The sequence below is a fragment of the Aotus nancymaae genome, unplaced genomic scaffold (assembly GCF_030222135.1).
Source record: "Aotus nancymaae isolate 86718 unplaced genomic scaffold, 86718_ANA_hifiasm-v0.15.2.pri h1tg000058l, whole genome shotgun sequence".
NCBI lineage: Eukaryota > Metazoa > Chordata > Mammalia > Primates > Aotidae > Aotus > Aotus nancymaae.
In genome coordinates, this window is record NW_026988472.1 from 20,800,640 (window position 1) to 20,819,329 (window position 18,690).

General features: G+C 39.5%; 1 protein-coding gene and 1 long non-coding RNA gene across 2 annotated transcripts in view; one reads left to right on the forward strand and one right to left on the reverse strand.

Annotated features, from left to right (window-relative positions):
* Positions 1 to 14,210, reverse strand: part of TSPAN7 (tetraspanin 7) — a 128,786-nt gene extending 114,576 nt beyond the window's left edge. The window contains exon 1 of the mRNA XM_012448120.2: positions 14,102 to 14,210. Within this exon, the coding sequence (XP_012303543.1) occupies positions 14,102 to 14,182 (81 nt within the window). The 5' untranslated portion in view covers positions 14,183 to 14,210. The remainder of the gene's footprint in view (positions 1 to 14,101) is intronic.
* Positions 14,211 to 14,486: 276 nt separating this feature from the next.
* On the forward strand, positions 14,487 to 16,499 carry LOC105714286 (uncharacterized). Its single transcript, XR_001106783.3, has 3 exons — positions 14,487 to 14,566; positions 14,687 to 14,840; positions 16,313 to 16,499. It is a non-coding gene; the product is annotated as an uncharacterized LOC105714286 (long non-coding RNA).
* The last annotated feature ends 2,191 nt before the right edge of the window (positions 16,500 to 18,690 follow it).

An 18,690-nucleotide genomic window follows, 5' to 3' on the forward strand; every position in this document is an offset into this window, starting at 1 on the left:
ACCTACTGACCAAAGCAGGCCCAAAGCCCTAACTCATGCAGTCAACCCCCAAAAAGGCTTATGTCTACTTACCTAGACTTGCTGCATGCCTCACTTTTTATTACAGCTAAACATATTCCTGTCCTGTCCTAAACACAGAAACCATTCTGCTGATAGCCTTCATTATCCTCTCTGAGAACTACTTGTCAAAATCCTGTCATTCTCTGAGTGAACTCTGTCCACATGACCTATCTAAATTCCCCAGCCCCACAAGCTCTCTCTCTTAAATCTAGTTTCTCTCACTGAAATGAATGCCTCTTTTCATTTATTAAGTCATATTTACTAGAATTTATTTCTGGATTCTTTATTGTTCCACTGACCTGTCTATTTCTAAGCCAACCTCATATTGAATTGATTAGTGATTTTATAGTTGTATTAATTTTGTATTGCTGTGTAACAATATTACCACAAATGTAGAGGCTCAAAAGAAAGCACATTTATTATCTCACAGTTTCTGTGGGTTGAAAATCTGGGCACAGAGTAGCTGGGTCTTCTCTTCAGGGTCTCATAAAGCTTCGATCAAAGCATCAGACAGGGCTGTAGTCTCATCTGAAGTACAAATGGGGAAGAATCTGCTTCCCAGATCATTTGACTGTTGGCAGGATTCAGTTGCTTGTAGGTTCCTGAGGGCCTCAGTTTCTTACTACCTGTCAGCCAGAGATTGCCGAGTTCCTTGCCATGTGGCCCTCTCTACGGGACAGTTCATAATATAAAAGTTTGATTCTTCAAAGCCAGAAAGGAACAGAGTATTTCAGCAAGATAGACTTTACAGTTTTATGTAATAAAATCATGCAAACATAGTCATATGCATTTGATCACTTTGTTATATTCTATTAATTGGAAGAAAGTCACAGGTCTCACCCACACCCAAGCACAGGGGGATTACACAAGGACATGAATATCAGGAGGTGAGATTATGGGGGCCATCTTAGAGTCTATCTGCCACAATAGTATATTCTGATAATGAGTAAGGCATATACTTCTTTTCCTCCCAAAAATATCTCTTGATTTCTCAGGTATTTATTCTTCTATGTAAACAATATAATTTTATCAAGTACCATCTCCTCCCCCCTCCCCAAAATCCTGTTGGTATTCTATTGGGAAATACATTATAAACATTTTTAGAAAACTGATATTTTTATGATACTAAATCTCCCCACCCAAGAACACCTAGTGTCATTTAATCTGCTCAGATCTCATTTTATGACCCTAAATAGGATTTTATTGTTCTTCATATAAGAGCCTTGCCTTTCTTACTAACTTTACTCTGAAGTAGTTATGATTTCTGTTGCTGATCTGAATGAAATGTCTTCCTCTCTTTCCTAAGGCTTATGCTGAAATAATAAAAAGCAATTAATTGTTGTATATTTCTCTTATATCTAGTCACCTTATCAAATTTTCTTAGTAGCTTTTTCCTAGCATCTCCTGGATTATTTAGTTTACTACAACTACATCTGAAAAAAATAATTTTATATTTTCTTTCTCCAGTGTTAATTTTTTTCTTACTGCATTTGCTAGATAAACCAAATCACAAATAATAATGGTAAACAAGAATCTCTGTCTAGTTTCTTATCAGCTCAAATAATTTTAGTATTTTATTACTTGTTTGAACAAATACTATTGGTTTTAATATTTGTTGAATGAAAATCATCTTTGTTAATAAAAATAATGGTAGATACTCCACCCTCAAGGAGGTAGAACATAACTTTTAAGTGTGTACTGTGCATTGTGATTTTCTTTGAAAGCATACAGTATGAGAAGGGGGAAAAGAGCAAATTTACAGTGGAGAAATCTGACAAATTATCTCACCCCAGTGATCAAAGTCAGTATCAACAGTGATAAATAATGTTGGTGGTATGTATCCTTAATAGGATATGATTGAAACAGCACTTTACCTCTGTGGTCTTCTTCCCCAGAGCACATAACTACATTCTACTCATGAAAAAAGCATCAGGCAAATCCAAATTGAGGGACATTCTACAAAATGTATCACAAGTACTCCTCAAAACTGTTAATGGTCAAAAACAATAAAGGTCTGAGAAATTGTCACAGCCAAGGGGAGCCTAAGGAGACATGACTATTAAATGTAATATGGTAGCCTGTAACAGAAAAAGGATACTAGGTAAAAACTAGGGAAATATGAAAGAAGTATGGACCTCTGATAATAAAAACGTATCAATATTGATTATAACAAATGTACCATATTAATGTAAGCTGCTAGTAATAGGGGAAAATGGTTATATGATATATGGGAACTTTATGCACTATCTCTATAATTTTCCTGTAAACTTAAAGCTGTTCCAAAAATAAAAGTTTATTTCAAAAAGAATGATGGAAGTCACCAATTCCTCATTTGACTTTAAGTGTCAGATTTATATTTATTCATCCTAGATAGAAATACCTTTATCCCAATGACAGGACCAAATTCAGTGAGTCCAATTTTTGGTTCCTGTTCAATCCACTCTGTTAACTCAGCTCTCTTTGGTAGCAAACTATAAAACCCTAAAAGTGAATCATTCTTAATTTCCAGGATGGTGAATGTTCTGATCAATTTATTTAACAAGTATTGATACAGTACCTCCCATGTGGAAGAAACTCGGAAAGAAGAAACACTTTACACACTAAGGAATAATGTTGCCAAAACATATATGTATCACACTTTAGTTTATAAAGCACTTGAATGTCATTTGACCATCAACATTTGACTGAAGTGGGTAATCACAGTTATCCTCAATTCTAAAGAGGAAACTGGGGCTCAGAGAAAATAAGTGATTTACCTAAGGTCACACAGCAAATGTGCCTGCCAAGACTTCACATTGTCTAATTTTAAATCCTCTGTGATAGAAGGCAATAGTTAAAAGAATAACAAGTGAGTGATACAGTTCAAAATATAAAACAGAAATTTTGAGGAGCTAGAAGTCCTCAAAAGCTGTACCAGAAATAGAACTTCAACCCAAATAGAGATGGGGATGTAGAAAGGATGTTAAGCAACATTTTCCACCCAGTCTTATCAAGATTTGGGCTCCTTTTCAACCCCAAAGGAGTCTACCCTTGGGAAGTCCTACTCCAATCCCTGGAAATCATAAGCAATCAATTAGTGTTTATGGAGTGATTAGAACAATGAACTGATCCAGGAATTCTGCACATCACCATGATCATGTTTGAAGAATGAGAATTGAGGTGCAGAAGCAACTTAATTTCACTAAGAAGAATTAGCAGTCTGAGGTAAAAATAAAAATCTCTGTACTAAGAGGGAGAAAAAGATTGATTGTTCAATAGCCATGGTAACTAGTAACCACCAGCACCAACTTTTAAACCTATTTGATCAAGGGCAATTCACCTCAGACTAATCATCAATGACAACTCAACTTGCTTCAGGGAACACACTTCTGGAAGCCAATTACAATGAGCTTCACACAGTTCAACGTCAACCAAACAGCAGAAGACATACTGTAATCAACATGCTTCTCAGAGTCAATCAACAATAGTCTCACTCAAGTAGCCATGCTTCTAAGGTCAAGTTCAACCACTCATGCCTCTATAACCAAAACACTGCTATGCTTCCAAAAACGATCAGTAATCTGCTTCACGCATAGACTATGCTTGACTAACACAGCTGTCTCTTACTTCAGTAAGTAATGAATTCTGGTTTTTGTTTTACATGCTGGATTATGGTCTCATGTTTTGACAGAGGTTTGTCTTTGACAAACCAAGACTTTCCCCTAACTTCTCAGAACAACCATGGGAAAAAAACAGATTCCCCTAAGGAATGGAAACTATTCCAAACTCCAAGAGTCCACTTGAAGACCCTTGCCAAAGACCAATTAAGTGGGTAACAAAAATACTATATTGGCTACGTCCTGTTTTGCAGAATACTCTCCTCAACCCAGCTTTATGGTACCACAGATCATATCATAGGAAAGCATTCATGAGGTAAGAATTCATTTATAACAAATGGCATCACAGCCCATAGAGCTAAATCCCAGGAATTAGAATCATCTTGGGATTTTTTTTTAACTCACACACCCAGGTTTCTCTTCATATCAATTAAAACTTAACCTCTATGAGCTAGGACTGAGAATCTGTGTTTTTAAAATATCCTTGGTGATTCTGATACACATTGTTTTAGTCAGGAATGATCAGCATGGTCTGCTAATAGTGCAAGGCCATTTTGATTTACTGAGAGACACTGCAGACCTGGTTCCAGTCTCTCAGGCAATGAAGACCAAATTAATATTACCAATACTAGGTTAGATACTCCGTAGCTAACTGTGGATCCAGGAGGCTCAAGTGAATCAAGCCTGCTATTATCTACTGAGTTCTCCCTGGATCAATGTTTCTCAATCCTAATTGCACAGCTGAATCACCTGGGAGCATATTTTGGTATATCAATGCTGGCATCCCAACCAGACCAACTGAGTCAGAATCTCTTAGAATGGGGTCTAAGCATCTTTTTTAGGGCCCCTTAGGCAATTCTATGGGAAACGGGGTGAGAATCACTGATCTAGACTGTTCACCAGTATCTGTGCCTGACCTACCTCATCATCCTCTAGTATAAGGCACCTGGAATTTCTCCTAGAAACAGATGATGATGGGAAAAGCCCACCATATCTTGCAGAAAGCACCAAAAAAAAACTTTCAGAGTCAAAATGTGATCTTAAACTATTTTAAATGCTTTACACTAAAAGCCCAGGCTTCACCACTATGCAATATATACATGTAACAAAACTGCACCTGTATTCCCTAAATCTATAAAAGTAATAATAAATGTTTAAAAAGGGAATAAATAAAGTGCTTACCTGTTTAATTGGTCAAATAACCAAAAGGAAAAAACAAAGAAAACCCTCTCCTATCTTTTTCCTCTATATCCTTTTTTTTTGGATGAATATTGGGGCTCTGCAGTAAGATGAAAAAAATGTTCAGCCAAGAATGAAAAGCATTCTGTCATGGCAAGAGGAATAACAGCCAAAATAAGAAATTTAAGAGCAGCATTCCAACAATCTGCTTGCTATGAGGAGGTAACTCAGATTGGAAGCTGCTGTAATGGGACTAAAGGAGAAAAAGACATAAAAATATATTTTTAAAGTATGTTTCAAATGGGTTTAGCAGTGCATTAGTCATCTATGTCAAGGGTTTAACATGTTTAAACAAAGAAACACAGTCACAGATGACTTTCAATTTTCAGCACCTTCTGAGGTGCTTACTTAAAGCAGTATATAAAGAACAGTCACTGAATGATAAGTAATGCAACTCACAATAGGGTCAAATCAAAGACTCTAGTTGTGATTAGAATGGAGAAAAAGTATTTCATTCTATTTGGACTGAAATTCAGCTAATTTCCAAGCAACAACTAAGTGAAAAAGACTTAATGTTCTCCAAATGTTATAAATGGTAGGTAGTTCACATTTCCTAGCTGCATATTGTATATGGTAAGTTAAGTTGATAAAATAAGAAAAAACTCCAGATTATAAAGTACAAGTCCCATAATAAATATGAAGGGTTATCATTGTAGTAACAGAAAAACAGCAAAGCAATAGTCAGTTTAACATCAAGTTCCTCTCCCCAACACACACACCACACTATAAACACTAAATTAATCCAGCAAGGTCTGAATTAGGTCAGAAGACACATGGGAGTTCATCCGGTGGGAAGAAATAAGAAGGGCAGAAAAAGCAGCAGCAACCTTCAGAGCTTTGTTTCCATTTGTCCAGTCGCTGATGACCAGATGACCTTATAGAGGATGTGTTTTAGTAAGCCTGTTCCAACCTAGAACACTTCCCTTGAAATCCAAAAGCTTTTTAAAAATAGAAAAATGGATACCAGTATTTATTAGAATAGCCTGACTATTGCTGTTTTAGATGCTCTATTGAATCACTCACAATCAACTGGGTATTTAATTAGTACCATCTGATGTAGAGATACAGCTATAAAGGACTTCCAGTTGAAGATGATGGATTGAATGCATCCATTTACCTTGGCTATCTCCCAAAACTCCACTGAAATGACACTAAAAGAATATTTTTAACCTACAAAAACAAAGAGAGGAGACAACCAGAATGATCTCTTCAAAGCTGAGAAAAGGCCAAATCTTATGGCAGCTGTGAGAGAAGCCCAGAATAAAATATTTGCACCCAAACATCCCCAAAAGACTCAGGAGTTACTAGCTCCATGCACGCCTGGAACTAGGGAGGAAAGAGGAGCTAAAATAAGTAGGTTCCAGTAAGAGTTTTTTATAAAACAATTAGCAGCCCCCCACCTCAACTTCCTGTCTCTGGCCTCTCCTCATTCTACTATAGGTTCAGAGATTTATTCTTTGGAGGATGAAACAGATGGTCTCTGAACTGAGTAATATAATAACAGTGGACACGGATTCTACACCAGAAACAGGAGCTTAAGCAAAGGTGTATGTACTGTACATAGAGACTTCTATATTCTCACCTTCTTTATTCAGAGAACAATTAGAAGATTCTTCTGTAGGAAATCTGATGAGACCTAAGATATTGACCTTGGTCCTAAAACTCAACTGCCCAGTCAAATCACCCAAATTACAATAGATAAACACTTACTTCATGCTAAGGGCTTCCAATCAGCTTCTTAGTGCCCCCTCTTAAGCATGTACAGAAAAGAGAGCAAAACATTACCATAAATTTGAGGTAAGCCTGTAATATACCAGAAAACAGAGCAGTCTCAAGGAAACTATGCAGGGAGAAGCAAACTAAAAAAAAAATCACTAATATTTTCAGAGAGATTTTAAAAGTATATTACATTCATGAAACAAAAACAGCATGCTAAAAAAAGAACATTCAGACCTCAAAAAGAAGCTTCTAGAAATTAACATATGAAATGAAAGACGCAATAGCAGCAAGATAAAGTGGAAGTGATCTTCCAGAAAGCAGAGCAAAAAGAAAAAAGAGGTAGAAAATAGAAGGGGAGAAAATTAGAAGATCCATCTAGGAGGTCCAACATCCAAATAGGACAGAAAAAAAATGAAGGTAAAGAAAGCAAAAAACAAAAGAAAATTTCCCCAAACTCAAGGACCAGATTGAAAGGTATACAGAAAATTTCCATATTGAAAGGGTACCCAAGAAACAATGAAAAATAGACATATACCAGAGCATATTATTGTGAAATTTCAGAGCAAGCAAGAGATCATAACAACTTTCAGAGAAGAAAAGCAGGATTCAAGAAGAATCAGAATAACATCTGATTTCTCAACACTAACAACAGGAAAAAGACTTGGGGTAGGAAGAGACAGAAAAATTCTGAGGATAAATGGTTTCCAAACTATAATTCTACACTAAGCCAAACGATCAAATTAAGTGCAAGAGAAAAATAAGATTTTCACATCTGTAAGAGCTCAAAATATTAACCCCCATACATCCTCTCCAGAAAATTATTAAACCTGCTCCACCAAAATGAAAAAAAAAAAAAAAAAACACCAAGGAAGAGAAAGACATGACATCTCAAAAACTGAGGATCCAACATAAAAGGAGACAGGATGCACCAGGATGATGGTGAAGGAAGATTATAATGATGTCCACTATTTCAAAGGCCCAGAAAATACCAGTCCAGATTGAAGACCAGAATGCTTTGGGAGAAATGTCTCCAAGAAAAAGAAACTGATAATGACACATGAAGTGTTTGAACAGACTGAGTGAAGAAACACAGATCTTGGGGAAAGTACAGAGATAAATTAGCAGTGAGCATGGAAATTAAAAAGCAAAGGATCAAACAAGGCAATTCTTAACTGCAGAGAAAACAAAAAGCTATGCAAGTAGTCATAATATACACACTACATGGCTCAGCTGTGACTAGGTTTACCTAGTCATATTAATGAAATCACTGACTGCTGCTCTAACCAAAATATGATCATGATAAAATGATATATTAGGGTCTACTATAATATAGGGAAGATAACAGTATGGGAGAAAGGGGCAGGAAACCTAATTCTTCATCTTCCATAGTGGGAAGACAGCACATAACATCTAAAACTGGAAAATTGAGAAATAGAATATATATGTTATTTTAAAATGCAAGTAAAATGCCAAAAACAACAGCTAGTACTCAATACCTTACATGTAATAGACATTCAATGAATAATTGAATTGTATTGATGTGCAAAAGAATAACTATAAAGTATGTGCCTGACATGGTTTGCCTGTGTCTTCCCCAATCTCATTTTGAATTATAGCTCCCATAATTCCCACTTGTTGTGGGAGGGACCTGGTGGGAGATAACTGAATCATGAAGGTGGGTTTTTCCTGTGATGTTCTTGTGATGGTGAGTAAGTCTCACAAGATCTGACAGTTTTATAAATGGGAGTTCCCCTGCACAAACTCTCTTGACTGCCACCATGTAAGACATGACTTTGCTCCTCATTCGCCATCAGCCACAATTTGGGTGCCTCCCCATTCATGTGGAACTGTGAGTCAATTAAACCCCATTCCTTTATAAATTATGCAGTCTTGGGTATGTCTTTATTAGTAGCATGAGAACAGACTAATACAGTGCCCAAATTCAAAACACTCTTCAAAAGGTTAGCAGTTGCTCTTTAAGATTTTTCCCTCTATTTATCCCAAGTACCTAAACTTTCTGGACAAAAACAAATTGAATGATGATTGTTTTAAATTATTTTTTCCAAAAAAGATTAGTGATGCTTCTCAGATGAAAAAAAAATCACTGATATTTCACCATAAAAGAATTTGATAGCACTATTGACAAGCTAATTACCTTCTTAGATCATCAAGGAAGAAATCAGGCCCAATATACACTGGAATTAAGCAAGGAAATTTCTTTTCACATGTGGTGGATTTAAATCTTAGCTTAGAATTCAGATGAGTATTTAAAATACATTAAAAAATGTATAAACCAAACAAAAATTTACCTGGTGAGCAAAATATTTATTACATTTCTTTGCTTGATCTTGAAAACGTTATGTTGGTTGTGAAGGAAGGAGATATATTTATATGGCAAGATAGGTATCTTTTTATTCATGCTTAACAAATTCTAATTAAAAATCTAAATAAATAAAATGTCTGACAAACTAAATGATCACAAAAATATAATGATTGAACTATCATTAGGATAAGCAAGTCCTTGTGTAAAATCCACTATTCCATCTTTCCACATATTTATTGGAGGAGTGCATTTAAATCACTACAGGTAGACTAGAAATAACACGTTTTAAAAAACTTCCCCATTGAAGTGAGTTGAAATAAATAACTGAGCCCAAGAGTAGTCAATAAAATTTCATTTATTCATTCATTCATTCATTAAGGAAAATAAAGTATTTAGTGAGTAAATCTACTATGGGCCAGACACTGTTTGCTAGTCTTTAAAGCACAGGATAACTTACTCCTAGCTGTGTTTTTCCTTTCTCTTCTATAAACCTGAAAATAAAACATACAAATCAAGAAAAATAAAGGACATGCTTACATAGCATTCAGGTGATATTATTTAACTGAAAGACAAATCATCCCATCCATCTGAACACAATTAGATAAAGAGGTACCTACCTTTTGTCTTCAAATAATTATATGATACACCATAGAGAATGTTTTTCTTCTCATGTGATTGTGTTGCGTGTGCTCTGCTATGGTGGTTCCAAAGACCAGTAAATATAGAGTTTTGCATAACACTCCATTTTTTCTTCACAGGACTTACTACTATGTAAGTCCAGTAGTGCAGAGGCTGGTGGCACTGTTGACATTTTGAGCAAGATAATTATTTGTTGTGAGGGGTTGCCTCGTATACTGTTGGATGTTTAACAGCATCTGTGGCCTCTACCCACTAAATGCCAGTATCATCCTTCCCTGCAGCTATGGCCAAAAACATCTACGCATGTTGCCAAATATGGGAGGGGGGCAAAATTGCCCCCTTTTGAGAACCACTACTTTAGAGAAACGCCTCAGAGAGAGAGAGAATGTGATTATAGACAGAAGAGGAAGCCAGGTAAAACAATAATCTCTCTTTCAAAACTGTATACTTCTGGTTTAACATATGTGCAAGTATGTCAACCTTTTTGATGCTGCTGCTCTACCACCATTTTAAGTTCAAATGCCTTCTAGTCCTAAATCTAAATTAAGGTAAAGAAAGGTAAAAACTCCTATTAAAACATCTCACAAAGAACACAAAGGAAACAATTCTGTTTAATCTTTCCTCCACCTTCCACTTTAAAGAACACCAAGGTGGCCGGGCGCGGTGGCTCAAGCCTGTAATCCCAGCACTTTGGGAGGCCGAGGCGGGTGGATCACGAGGTCAGGAGATCGAGACCATCCTGGTCAACATGGTGAAACCCCGTCTCTACTAATACAAAAAATTAGCTGGGCATGGTGGCGCGTGCCTGTAATCCCAGCTACTCAGGAGGCTGAGGCAGGAGAATTGCCTGAACCCAGGAGGCGGAGGTTGCGGTGAGCCGAGATCGCGCCATTGCACTCCAGCCTGGGTATCAAGAGCGAAACTCCGTCTCAAAAAAAAAAAAAAAAAAAAAAAAAGAACACCAAGGTCATCTTTTTGTAAATTACCTAGCATAATCCCAGAAGTTTCGACAAATATTTGAGTACCTACTATGTGTCAGACATACTTCTAGGTGCTAAAGAAAGATTCATCAACTGCATTTACTGAACTGAGAAATCATTCTTATAAACATTTAACAGGTAAATATTTGTGACCATGGTTTTGGCAAAGGATTCTCAAATATGACACCAAAAGCATGAGCAAAAAAAGAAAAAAGGTAGGTAAGCTGGACTAAATAAAAATAAACTTTTGTACTTCAAAGGACACTACCAAAAGATAACGCACAAAACAGGCAAAAATATTTGTAAATCATATATCTGACAAAGGACTTGTACCCAGAATATATAAAGGGCTCTTACTACTTAATAATAAAAAAACCCCACATTTTAAAGTGATCAAAGTATGTTAACAGATATTTCTTCAAAGAAAATATACAAATGACCAACAAGCACATAAAAAAAGACACTCAACATCATTACTCATCAGGGAAATTCATATCAGAACCACGATGAGATACCACCTTCACACCTACTAAGGCTATAATAAAAAAGTCAGGTAATAACAAACGTTGGCAAGGATGTGGAGAAATTGGAATCCTCATGGTCAAAGGTAATGTAAAAGGGTGCTGTTGCTTTCTGAAACAGGCTGGCAGTTCTTCAAACAATTAAACTTAGAATTACCATGTGACCAACCAATTCAACTCCCAGGTATATACCCAATAGAAATGAAGAAGACATGTTCACACAAAAAATTGTACATGTTTATAGCACCATTATTCGTGATAGCCAAAAGACCCAATCAACTCAAATGTCCACCAATAGACAAATGGATAAACAAAATGTGCTATAGTCATCCAATGGAATATTATTCAATCATAAAAAGGAATGAAGTACTGATATACACTACAACATGGATGAACCTTGAAGTAATTATGCTGAGTGAAAAAAAAAGTCACAAAAGGGCAAATATTGTATGATTACATTTACATGAACTGTCTACAATATAGAAATCTGTAGAGACAGAGTAGTTGCTTAGGGATGGAAGGGGGTGGGCATGAGGGTGGGAAGCTGAAATTGGGTGGAAAACAAGATAACAGCTAAAGAAACATGGGTTTCTTGTGAAATGATGCAATGTTCTAAAATTGACTGGGGTGATGTTGCACATATCTATGAATATACTAAATATACTGAAATATATATCACTTATATGATATACTAAAATATGCGCTACTTATACTAAAACTCACTGAATTATATACTTTAAATAGGTGGCTTTTATGGCACGTGAATCATGTCTCAATAAGGCTACTTAATGTCTTGTTTAAAATACCCTCACACATCTGAAGAGATCTTATTCTTTTGGTTGTAACGTACGAAATGATTACAACAACACGTATTTAAACTACCGAAAATGTTCCAGGTAAATATTTGAAACTATGAAAATCTTGAAAGTAGAAAAACTTAAGATGAAGGCATCAAGGAACTTCTGGGGGACAGAAAATGCAGTGATTGTTTAAGATGTATTAGGGGGCATTAAGTAATTAGATTCATGGGGGTGGAATGTAAGCAAGGAGAGTTAAAGTGTTCATGTGAAAAGCTTCAGCCTGGAAGACCCCCTTCTTTACCAGGTTGCAGTGACTCTGCAAGAACAACATTTCTTCATGTGCACTGTAAACCTTATTTTTAAGGAAGCTAAAAATAACCCCCCATATGATTTACTCCAGTAACAAATAGGAAGTCAAGTAATTGATAAAGAGCCAAACAAAAAGAGATTTAAGGAAACACATAAAAAGCTAAACCAGTTCCCAGGAATGGCTACTGGGAAGTTTCAGCAATCAGCATGTGTTATTGCTTTTTACAGGAAGAGCATAAGATGATATGATCCGTGCATAGCTCACAATTCCACTACTGAGACATTTCAACCTGTGTCGTTATCAGTCCAAATAAAGTCCGTTTCTGTGTTTGCCTTGTGCAATATGCCAGTTAATCTATCCTAGCTCATTGCAGAGCTCCTGGTATTCATGATTCGGAGGGTCCATACCTTCCCTGACTTGAAGAATCACCAATGCCAGCGATAAGGAAATGCCCGGTGGCATCAGGAATATTTTTGATCCTCAGTAAATCTCTGTTCCTTCCTTGCCCATTGCAAACAGTCTGGTTTGCCATCTCGCTGGTTCTCGGTACCTCATACAGCACTGTGCTCCAGTTTCAAAGCAAAATTAGGGCTAATATGTGGTGGTGGGTGAGGGGCGGGGGCGGGGGGGGGTGGTGCAAGAAGAAAAACAACCAAAGGTTGTTCTCGGTTTTCCTACAGAGCCTCAGATTTCAAAATGAATGCCGTCGAAGCTAAAATGACCCAGATTTGGGGGACAAGGGGGGAAGAGGGTCGATATTCATTCCCCTAGGGGATAGCTGTAGCTTGGTTATGGGAATAAGGAACTAGGGGAGATGGGGTCATTTACAGGAAAAGAGAAATAACGGGTAATGGTCTTTAAGTACCACGCACCTCTCCCAGTGAATCACTGCAGTGTCAGCCCTGCACTGATTCCATGATTTGCCAAACAAGATGAGGTAAGGCACAAGCCTGGAGCCCCCTCCTCCTCCTCCTCCTCCTCTCTGCTCCGCCGCGCAGAAAGGCGCATCCCTCCGCGAGGTGCACCACACAGCCCCCCGCGGCCCTGACTGAGGGGCTGACGTCACCCTTCTGCATTGAGCTTCAAGGACCGGTGGCAACACTGGACAGATGGGGAGTAGAGTTGGGGCGCTATCTCTATCACCAAGTGGCGGGGACCCTCCCCCAGGGCGCTGCGGATTGTGTTCACGCAGTGACAGAATGACCAGATAGGGAGTGTAAGGATACAGGGAGGTGGGAAAGGAATCCAAAGACTCATCTCTTGGGTCACCAAGAAACCTCAAAGATGCCCCAGGCTTATGTAAGACCCTCTCCCTTTCGTGCGCCTCCACGCGGTGACAACGCCTGGTCCCCATCGTGCGCTTGTGGGACTCTGGTCGCCCTTGCCCAGCCAGGCAGGCACAGTGCTTCTGGTGCCTCCCTCCCGCAGACCCGCGGGGTCGGGAATAACTGGGAATCCGAGATTAAACGCCACGCTCCCGCGTCCGCTCCTAGCCGGCCACAGTTTAGCTCCAAGAGGCGCCGCGAACCGGCTGGTAGGGGAAGGGAGAGAAGGGTGTACAGCGAGGAAAGCAGACGAATAAACCCGCAACTTTCCCCAGGAGGTGACCCTATCCCGGGTGATTAAAAAAGAAACTAATGCATTAAAAATTTTTTTTGGAAGGTCGACAACCTGCAGTCACCGCCACTACGCAGCCCCTTGCAGCCTGCGCGGAGCGAGGTCCAGGGTTCCAGCAGCCCCGACCCGCATCTTGGCATCCTACAGCCCCGACCCAGCACCCCGCGCCTGTCTCCTTAAAGAGGGGTCCCAGATTTGATTTTGGTTTGGGTTTTCCCTCCCCACTTCCTTTCTCACAGCATCATCATAGGGACCGATGGACAGCGGCTTGGCCACTGGCCCGGCGTGGGCACTCACCCAGAAGACGAAGGAGTAGATGATGAGGAGGGTTTTGAGACAGGTTATCACAGGTTTGGTCTCCATTCTCCTCGATGCCATACTACAGAGCTCCGGCGGCGGCGGCGGCGGCGGCTTGCGGAGGGCGGGAGCGCGGGAGGGGGAAGGAGGCGGGGCGGGGCGGGGCGGGGCGGAGGCGCGTGCCGCGAGAGGCCTTGTGAGCGCGCAGGCGAGGCCGTGCACTTGCGTGAGCGAGCACAGCGCGGGGCTCCTACTGAAAGAGCTGGGCTGGGCAGCGACTGCGCATGCGGGAAACACCGCCCGCGTCTGCAATCCCGCGCAGGCTCAGATCCTCAGCGGAGGAAAGAGGCGAGGCAAGAAGGCGACGCGAAGGAGACGGGGCGCGGCGGGACGAGAGGGAATGAATGGGAGAATTTAGAGGCAAGGTCAGAGGTCACCGGAAGCTCTCCCAGTCCTCCCTGGCATGTAGGTTTCTGCTTTGTACACAGTAGGGCGTTACGTTTTCAGGGATGTCTGCACCTGGCTATGGGAAATTTATGGGTGCCCCCCAAGTCAGTCACGTTTCTGCATTTTGACACCCGCCAGGGCCTTCTCACATGGAAGTGGCCCAGTAGTCATGTCCTTGGCAACAAGCAGACCTTGTCTGTGCCAGGAACAGACTGTGACAAGTGGCCGGAGATACAGCTGGAGGGATGGAAAGGAATCCAGGAGCTGAGACGCCAAATCCTCGCCACCACAGGTATCTGCAGGCTCCTCCATTTTTTAGATATTTCTTACATTTTGAAATGATAAAACGAAATGGCAAGAAAGGTCTGTATGAGACACCATTCTTCCTACATGTACAATGTTTAACAGATAACAGAAAAATATTTAATATACCTGAGAATTATTTGCCGCACCCTAACAAGTACAGACCACCTCCTTCCTATAAAGGAGAGCCGCATCGAGATCAAAAAATAATGTTCACAACCAATATGGAGTTCCTCAAAAAATTGTACATAGAGTTTGCATATGATCCAGCAACTCCATTCCTGGATATTTACCCAAGAGAAATGAAAATATACGCCCACACAAAACCATGTATGTGAATGTTTATAGCGGCATTATTCACAATAGCCAAAATTGGAAACAACTCAAATATCCGTCAGCTGATGAGTGGTTGAGTAAAATTCGATGCATCCATGCAATGGAAAATTAATCGGCCACAAAAAAGAATGAAGTACTACTGATCAATGCTGCAACGCAGATAAACCTTGAAAATACGCTGAGTGAAAGAAGTCAGACACAAAAGACCACATATTGAATGATTCATGTATAGGAAATATCCAAAATAGACAAATCCATAGAGACAGAAAAGAGATTAGTGGTTGCAGGGAGTGGGAGGAAGGAATGAGGAGTGACTCTTAATGGTTAAGGGGTTTCTTTTTAGAGTAATGAGAATGTTCTGGAATTACATAGTGATGGTGGTTGCACAGTATTGTGAATTGCTAAAAACCACTGAGTTGTACACTTTAAGAGGATGACTTTTATGATACATTAATTATATTGCAATAAAAATGTACATTCCACCCAGATACGGTTTATAGAGGAACACACAGTACAGATTCAGTGGGAGATTTAGCGTGATTGCTGAGACTCTAGTCAAAAAAAAAGCAACACTATCACAGGTGAACTCAATCGTGAATGATGATATTAAGGATACCTTTTGTGAAAGTAAAAAAACAGAGTCAATAAGGCTTGGGAAAAACCTGCCAAGGTCGGTTGTTATAGGAGTAATTATTACCTCTATCAAGTTATAATGGTCTCAGGTCAATAAGGTCACTGTATAAACAGGACACAAATCTGAGGAAGAGGAGAACCTATTTAAGGAAATTGTCAACCATAACAAAAGAGTATGTGAGCACAGAAGGGTGGAATATCGATGCAGGTGAAAGAAGGGACAGATTGAGCAAGGTGTCTGTTATAAAAGGATCTTGCCACACTGATTCTCAATGCTGGATGCTCATTTGCATCACCTGGTGTTTAAAATCAATTATGAATGCCTGTGCCCAACCCCAGCTATTCTGAGTCATTTGGTGTGGGGTGAAAGCTTAGTTTTTTAGGAGCTCTTCAGGTGGTCCGAATGTGAGGCAAGAGTTGAGCTTCATTGCCCTGTACTGTGATGAACTTAAACCCAACTTCAGAGAGGATCTTTCTCTTTCATTCTTACAGTCACCAGGCTGATTCCAACTGTTGCAGCAGCAGGGAAAGGATACTGAAGACTTCAAGCCCAGCAAGTATCCTTAGGATCAAAAGGTCTTGGCCACGTATAATTATTCTGTGAAGGGGTCAGAAATCTCAATGTTCAGTCCAACAGTGACACTGCTAAGCATCATAATTTGGTGAGTTAATATATAACATTCACAGAAGACACCCATCAGTGTAAACTAACCATCTCACAGTTTGGAGCATTTTTGGAATATCTCTTAGGTCCAGATTCTTGAAAACTTGGACTGTTCTAGCAAAAATACATCATTTAAATGTAAAAATAAATACGAATATTCAGTAATGTAATTAATAGATAAATTAACATAGCTTGTAGCTAGATCCTTGCTCTCCAGTTGTGGCCTGTGACATATATATATATATAGGGTGACAAGACATCCCAGTTTGCCCAGGACTGAGGGATTTCCCTGCATTCAGAATTTTCACTGCTAAAACCAGGAAGGTCTTAGGCAAACCAGAACATGTTGGTCACTTTATCCCTGAGTTGGTAGTATTGACATCCACTAGAAGAGCTGTTTGAACATGCAGAACCTCAAACCCCACTCCAAGCCCATATTAACAAGATCCCCAGCAGAGTCGGATGCACGGTAATGTCTGTCATCTATCATGGATTGAATTGTGTCCTTTCAAAAGATATATTGAAGTCCAGGCTAGATACGGCTGAAGTCCTAATCCCAGTACCTCAGAATGTGATCTTATTTGGAAATGGGGTTGTTACAGATATCATTAAGACAAAGTCATAGTGGAGTTGTGGGGGCCCTTAATCCAAGCACTTTTAAGGGCTAATATCCTTAAGAGACATAGGGAGAGGGTCATATGAAAACACAAAGACGCATAGGGAGAAGGCCATTGTGACAAGAGAAGTAGAGGTCAAAGAGTGCCAAGGATTGATAGTCACCTCCATAAGCTAGGAAGAGGCAAGGAAAGATTCTACCCAGAGTCTCAGGAGAGGATGGCCCTGCTGACACTTTGATGTCAGACTCCTAGCCTCTAGAACTGTGAGATAATACATTTCTGTTTTTTTTTAAAGCCACCCAGTTTGTGGTACTTTGTTACAGCAGCCACAGGAAACTATCACGTGTCTAAGATTCACTGATCTATAATGCATCAATATATAACCACAGCTACCATATCACCAAGCAACTCACAGTAGCACCATTTACAATAGCCGAAATGTGAAAACATCCTAAATAAATGTCCAGTGACAAATAGATTAACAAAATTTATTTGGTGGCATATCTATACTATGGGATATTATTCATCCATAAAAAGGGATGAAGTACTGATGCATGATACAACTTGGGTGAACCTTGAAAACATTATGCTGAGTGAAAGCCAGATGCAAAAGGATGCATATGTATAATTCTATTTATATGAACTGTCAAGAACAGGCAAATCCATAGGCAGATTAGTGGTTGCCAAGGGCTAACCCTAATGGAGAGTCACTGCTTAATGGGTATGGGGTTTATTCTTGTGGTAACGAATAAATCCTGGAGCTAGATAGTAGTGATGATTATGCAATAGTGTGAATGTACTTAATGTTGCTGAATTGTACACCTTAAAATAGGTAAAATGGTAAACTGTATGTTATGTGTATTTTATCACACACAAAAATAATATGTAACCATAGCAAGTCCAAGTGTCCTGTGGCCTGAAGGAATGATGTAGTTGGGGAGCTGAAGGAAGAACAGCAAGGCTCAGTAGCAGGAGGCCAAGAAGGTATAGAGAAGGCTGGAGAGAGGTCAGCCCATCCAGATCTTTTTAGGTGACATTAAGAATTTTAATCTTTTGCCTAAGAGTAAGAGAAGTGTTTACTTTCTATTTGCTTCAAATTCAGCAAGTAGTTCAAGGAAAACTGGACTGCTACCAAAGCATCGATAATCCTACTGTCAGCCCCTCTATCTGTTATTCACATAACAACACAGTGATTTTGTTCAAACACAAACCATTTCGTGTCACTCTTTGGCTTAAAATTCTCTAGTGGCTTCCCGTCAATGTACTTGGAATCAAATTTTAACTGTTTGCCCTGACTTACAAAGCATATATGAGGCTGGGCGCAGTGGTTCATGCCTGTAATACCAGCATTTTGGGAGGATGAGGCAAGTAGATTTCTTGAGCTCAGGAGTTCAAGATGAGCCTGGCCAATATGGCAAAACCCTGTCTACTAAAAACACAAAAATTAGCCAGGTGTCGGGGGCGCGCGCCTGTAATCCTAGCTACTTGGGAAGTGAGGCAGGAGAATTGCTTGAACCTGGGAGACAGAGGTTGCAGTGAGCCAAGATCGTGCCACTGCACTCCAGCTTGGGGGACAGAGTGAGACTCTG